The 6,470-nt window shown below is 44.8% G+C and overlaps 1 protein-coding gene across 1 annotated transcript in view; it reads left to right on the forward strand.

Moving 5' to 3' along the window:
- Window positions 1-4,637, forward strand: part of CSAD (cysteine sulfinic acid decarboxylase) — a 19,803-nt gene extending 15,166 nt beyond the window's left edge. The window contains exons 9-15 of the mRNA XM_072972733.1: window positions 1,431-1,547; window positions 1,630-1,694; window positions 1,986-2,067; window positions 2,487-2,686; window positions 2,834-2,885; window positions 3,035-3,124; window positions 3,963-4,637. Coding sequence (XP_072828834.1) covers window positions 1,431-1,547; window positions 1,630-1,694; window positions 1,986-2,067; window positions 2,487-2,686; window positions 2,834-2,885; window positions 3,035-3,124; window positions 3,963-4,136 — 780 coding nt within the window. The 3' untranslated portion in view covers window positions 4,137-4,637. The remainder of the gene's footprint in view (window positions 1-1,430; window positions 1,548-1,629; window positions 1,695-1,985; window positions 2,068-2,486; window positions 2,687-2,833; window positions 2,886-3,034; window positions 3,125-3,962) is intronic.
- The last annotated feature ends 1,833 nt before the right edge of the window (window positions 4,638-6,470 follow it).

The raw sequence follows: 6,470 nt of genomic DNA on the forward strand, positions 1-6,470 counted from the left end.
CGTCTTTTGTTAAATTTATTCGTAAGTATTTTATTCTTTTTGATGTTCTTGTAAATGAAATTGTTTTCTTAATTCCATTTTTGGATTGTTCACTGCTAATGTATAGAAATACAACTGACTTTTTTTTGTGTGTTTGTGGAGGAGAGGTAATTAGGTTTATTTATTATTTTTTAGTGGAGGTACTGGGGATTGAACCCAGGACCTTGTGCACGCTAAGCATGTGCTCTGCCACTGAGCTATACCCTACCCCCACAACTGATTTTTGAATATGGGTCTTGTACCTACAAACTTGTTGAATTCATTTAATTCTAATAGTTTTGTTAGTGGATTCCTTGGGGTCTTCTAAGTAAAGTATCATGTTATCTGTAAATAGAAATAATTTTGCTTTTTTCTTTTCCAAGCTGGGTGCCTCTTATTATATTTTTTTAAACCAATTTGACCTTCTAGAACCTCAGCACAGTGTTGAGTCGAAGTGGGAAGAGTGAACACCCTTGTCTTATTCCTGATCTTAGGTGAAAGGCTTTCAGTCTCTCACCGTTGAGTATAATGTTAGCTGTGGGTTTTTTGTTTTGCTCTTTATCAGGTTGAGGAAGTTCCTTTCAATTCCTACTTTGATGAGTGTTTTTATTATGAAAGAATGTTGGATTTTGCTGAATGTTTTTCTTTGTCTATTGAGATGACCAATAGACTACATTGAGATGTGTTTTTCCCCCTTTATTCTATCGATGGGATGTATTACATTCATTGATTTTTGGATGTTAAACCAAACTTGCACTCCTGGGACAAATCCCACTTTGTCATGGTATGTAATTCTTTTTATGTGTTGCTGATTTTGGTTTGCTAGTGTTTTGTAGATGTTTATGTCTTTATTTATGAGAGATATATTCTGTAGTTTTCTTGTGACGTTTTGTCCGGTTTTGGTATCAGCGTAGTACTCACCTTATGGAAAGTCGGAAGTTCTCCCTCCTCTGTTTTTTGGAAGTTCATGAAGAGCTGGTATCAATTCTTTTTTAAATGTTTGTAGAATTCATCAGGGAAGCCATCTGGGCCTGCGCTTTCCTTTGTGGTAGTTTTTTCAACACTAATTCAATTTCTTCATGAACTTTTATACTTTTAGAATACTTTAAATAGCATTTTGATCTTCCAGTGAGGCATTGCATTTTTTTGAAAGAGTATGAGCTTTGGAAATAGACCATCAGACAGACCTGGGTTTGAATTCCATCCCTGCAGCTTCTGCTTAGGGGCAACTGCCTTAACAGCTTTGAATCTGTGTCCTCACTTGCAAGTTAAAGGGGACAATAACACATTGTAAAGTTTAAAGGGCCCAGGTCAGGCACACAAAGAGTGTAGAGCTGGGTCTCAGCACCAGGCTCTGGGTAGCTTTTGAGATAACTTCACTGCCTCTTTCTCCCTCCGCATTTTTGTCACAGGGTGCTGTGCCCTTCCTGGTCAGTGCCACCTCTGGCACTACTGTGCTGGGGGCCTTTGACCCCCTGGAGGCAATTGCTGATGTGTGCCAGCGTCATGGGCTGTGGCTGCACGTGGATGTGAGTGGGACTTGGTCCTGAGGGTGGGGTGGGCTGGGCTGAGGCCAAGGCCAAGGCCCACATTGTTCCTTCTGCTCCACAGGCTGCCTGGGGTGGGAGCGTCCTGCTGTCACAGACACACAGACATCTCCTGAATGGGATCCAGAGGTGTGTACGGCCCCCTACTCCCTGAATCTCACCCTTCAAATCCTTGATCCAGAGAGTAGTCATGGCCTGCGGAGCTCGGCTGGGAGTAGGGGAAGGAGGCTAGCGGGAGGGGGATTGGAGAGATGGTTAACTAGGACTGGGAGGTCAGACATTATATTTGGGAATTCTTCCTGACTGCCGGGCTGAGTGAGACTAAAACCTCTTTTCCTGGATATTTGGAAAGGGTGGGGCGTTCTGCCTGGGCACCTCAAGGGGGAACCAGCTGACCCAGCTTTGCTGTGCCCACCCTAGGGCTGACTCCGTAGCCTGGAATCCCCACAAGCTCCTCTCCGCAGGCCTGCAGTGCTCAGCTCTTCTTCTCCGGGACACCTCGGTGGGTCTGCCCCTGCCCCGCCCTGGCCCCACCTCCCACCCTGGATCTCTGTCTTCCCTTCTGTCCCACCTGACAGGGCCTCCTGGCCTTACTGTGTTCTTCCTACCATCCATCTGAAGCCAAATATCTGTGAGCCCTCTAATCCCCTGGAGTGGGCTCCCTCCCTCCCGCTGTCTTCATGCAAGTTTAAAATTTCCCAGCTTAAGTTGTAATCAGAGGGATCCTGGGTCATTTGGGAAGAACTCTGAGTTTTGGGAGAAAAACCAGAGAAAGGAGTTTCCATCAGCTGGCAGCCATCCCATCAGTGCTGCCTGGTTCCAGGGAAAGACACTCGTGGGCTGAGCTGAGTACCCCAGTGCAGCCCTGGAGGAAACCTCCGTGGAGAGGGTGGGGTCTGACTGTCTCCCTACCCTCCACAGAACCTACTAAAGCGCTGCCACGGGTCCCAGGCCAGCTACCTCTTCCAGCAGGACAAGTTCTACGATGTGGCTCTGGATACTGGAGACAAGGTGGTGCAGTGTGGCCGCCGTGTGGACTGTCTGAAGCTGTGGCTCATGTGGAAGGCACAGGGCGGGCAGGGGCTGGAGCGGCGTGTCGACCAGGCCTTTGCTCTTGCCCGGTAGGAGTAGGGGTGGTCCCAGTTCCCCTCCCCCGGGGTCCACCCCTGTTCCCCTTTCCTGAATATCTTGGCTCAGTTTCTGGGTCGCTCTTGTTTCTGAATCTCTGTCTTACCTCCTCCACCCGTGATTTCTCACTCTGTTCGCAGGTACTTGGTGGAGGAATTGAAGAAGCGGGAAGGGTTTGAGCTGGTCATGGAGGTATGACCATTCTTGTGCCCTTTTGCATCCCCATGCCCACCCACCCCCAGCCTGTCTCACACACAAAGCCCTGATGGGGAAGAGGGATGATGAGAGGGGAAGGGATCTCCTTCTTCGGCTTATACCTTCCCCTCCCTCATTCCTCCAAGCCTGAATTTGTCAACGTGTGTTTCTGGTTCGTGCCCCCCAGTCTGCGGGGTAAGAAGGGGAGTCCGGATTACAGTGAAAGGCTGGCTAAGGTAGGCTTTCTCCTCCAGGCTCTGGTTGACGGGTTGGGGAACCGATGCAGCTGGTGCGCTTCTGCCCCCTGCTGGCTGTGAGTGGTTTGGCAGGTCCTTTTGCTAGTCTTGCTCCTGAGGTGCGGACGTGAACTGGAAGACGATACCCATTTGTCCTCATTTCCGTGAGCATGGGGATGAGGAATGAGGTGTGCTGCTGGAAAGTAAGAAGAGTCAGAGAGGGGCATTACAGGAAAAGTCACCAGTGTGCAGTACCTAGACCCTGTGTAGGGCATTCTTCTGGGAGCTGAGGCCCAGGACAGAGATGTGAGGCAGAAAGATCATAGAAGTTTTACTCACTGATACTGGGGTCAGAAACAACCCTGTCAGGCCAGGAGATGTTTCTTGGTCCCTAAGGATAGATTGGTACAAGGTGCTTCAGTTATCCAAAAGGACAAGAATGTTTTTGCCTTTAAGAAGTCATTATTTTAGAAAATAAGAGTTACCTATTTGAAAACTGTGTTCACTGCAATCTTGGAAATTCTATATTAGATCACAGGGTACAGAGCAAAAATATTACAGGGATTCAAAGGGGAGAAGAAGGTGTTAAGGATGACGAAGGCTTGAATTTAGCCTGAAAAAGCAGTGTTGAGAATCAGTGAAAAGTCAGGATTTAGCAGAAAATGGCCCATGTGACAACTTGGAGATGGAGGAGGTGGGAAAGAATACAGCAGGTAGAGCAGGGGGCAGCCGGCTGGATCTGAGCAAGGAGTGCTACCTCTGCAAGGTGGCTGGGGGGAGGGAGATGCCTGCCCCCTCACCCGGCCCCCAGCTGCAGCGGGAAGCTCACCTCCCACAGGTGGCCCCGGTTCTCAAGGAGCGCATGGTGAGGAAGGGCTCCATGATGATTGGCTACCAGCCCCACGGCTCCTGCGGCAACTTCTTTCGCATGGTCGTGGCCAACCCTGCGCTGACGCGGGCTGATATGGACTTCCTGCTGAACGAGCTGGAACGGCTGGGCCAGGACCTCTGAGCCTCTCCTTATCCATGCTGGCCTGGACACCCCCTACCCTCACCATCTCCGTGTATTCCCCTCCCTGTGTTCTCAAGAACAGCCTTTCTAGAAAACAAAAATATCTTAGTTATGTGCTTCAACCCACTCCTTTAAATATTTGATGTTAGGATAATGTTTAAATAAATGATGATCTATCCATATGATAGAGTATTACTCTGCCACTAAAATTATGTTTACAAAGAGAGTTTTTATAGATATGAGAAAAATAATATAATGTTATGTTGAAAAAGCTGCATATAAGACTTTATATATAGTAATATTTGAGAGCCGTATTCAAAAATACATAGGAAAAGACTGATGCAAGGAAAGATGCCCAAATATTAATAGTTTTCTCTGGGATGGGATTAGAGGCAATTTAAAAATTAACTTCTTTATACATTTTGTGCTCCCTTCTTTTATTATAAAATGATTATCTGTTAGTTATAATAGGAAAATAATAAAGTTAAAATTTCAGCTATATTGTTTTGGTACATTTTGAAGTTTGTTGCCTTTCAACCAAAATGTAGAGAATGCAAATTTCTTCTTCTTCTTTTGAAGGCGGATATGGGTAGGGGAGGGTATAGTCAGTGGTGGAGTGCATGCTTAGTATGCGCAAGGTCCTGGGTTCAATCCCCAGTACCTCCGCTAAATAAACAAACCAACAAACCTAATTACCTCCTTCCCTCCAAACAAAAAAATAAAGCCAGGTGTAAGAGAGGCTAAAAATAGGGGGGAAATATTCCTCAAAATCTTTAGCAGGAGGGAAAAGACCAAAAGTGGAGTCATTCTAAAATTAATCATAATTTAATGACACTGAAAACAAAATGGGCACTGATTGTATCTTAAGACCAGAACCTTGTCTTGAAAAATCTTCACACACACATCAAAAAAATAAGAATTTTCCCTCTGTAATTTAAACACCAAGTTAAAAAAAAAAAAAAAAAGCCCTGCCACCAAACCAACCACTGTCAATCTTCTGTTCTTGCTGCTGTCTTACATAAAACCATCTGTCTGACACTTACCGTCCTGGGCTGGTGTTGCTTCTCAGTCACTTTTTAGGAAAGAGACATTTAGCTACACAAGTTATTCAGGACAAGTAGTAAGTCTAACCAGAACTTTTTGTTATTTCCAATTCCTAAAAATACCATTTATGAAAACAATAACGTGGTCATGTAAAAGTCATCCAAAGTTATTTGAAGAGGCAAACACAGACTGTATAAACCATAGCAAAAGAACATCTAAATCTCAAACCCAATTCTCTTGACCATTTGGGGGAAAAAAGGTTTTCTACTCATAAATTACTAATAGTTCCCCTATGAACTTGTTATTCTTGTTAGAAATAGTATCTGATTTCTTCCAAATAATAAATTGTTTTGAGAGTATTAATAATTTGAATGCCAGGCCCTAATCTTTAAGAGTTCTATTTATCTGAAAAATATCTTAAACATATAGTAAAAAAGGCAAACTTAAAAAAAAAAATCCTATTTTCAACTCAAAGCAAAGCCAGAAAGCAAAAACCAAAATGAAATCTTCAAATTCCTTGAGTCATCGCCATCTGAGAAGTATTTTTAAGAGAAGGCTAGAAAGACAGGACATAAAGTCAGTTCATCTCCTATTCTTCCCCAGCTTTATCAAACTGATGCTTCTTTTCCTCCAATCCCAAAATTCAGCCTCAAAATCTTTGAATCCAACATGGTAGTCTCTTTCTTGCTTCCTCTCTCCCATCAACTTTTACTGAGCTCCTGCTGTGTGTAATTCCTTTCCCTGCCTTCAGAGAGCCTATCTGATTGAAGCAGTCATCCCTCATCCGAGGCCTGGCCTTGCCCCAGGGCCTTTGCACCTGCTGTCCCTTTTGGCCTCAGTGTTCATCCATCTACATGGTCACTCCCTCATTGTCTTTAGATTTTTGTGTAGATGTCACCACCTTAGTGAAGCCTTCCTTGAATTTTTTATTTAAAATTACATTTTCACCCTCTGTTCTTGGCCTTGCTGTTCCCTTACCTGCCCTGTTTTTCTCCATGGCATGTAATAAGCATCTGGCATACTCTGTATTTGTTATGTATGATTTAGTTAGTTATCCCTACTCACTCACTTATTTACTTACTTACTTTTCCTCTCCCTGTCTCGCCCGACTAGAATGTAAGCTCAGAGCAGAGATTTTCTGTCGCTGCCTCCCAGAGTGGGGTCTGGTACTGACTAAGTGGGTAATGCTGAGTGAGTGGTTAATGAGCTCCAGGTACTTGTTGACTCGCTCTTAGTCGCGTAACTTTTATGTGGTGGAGTCACAGCCAACTTCAGACCATCTTCCTCTGT

The sequence above is a fragment of the Vicugna pacos genome, chromosome 12, assembly GCF_048564905.1.
Source record: "Vicugna pacos chromosome 12, VicPac4, whole genome shotgun sequence".
In the NCBI taxonomy this organism is placed as follows: domain Eukaryota; kingdom Metazoa; phylum Chordata; class Mammalia; order Artiodactyla; family Camelidae; genus Vicugna; species Vicugna pacos.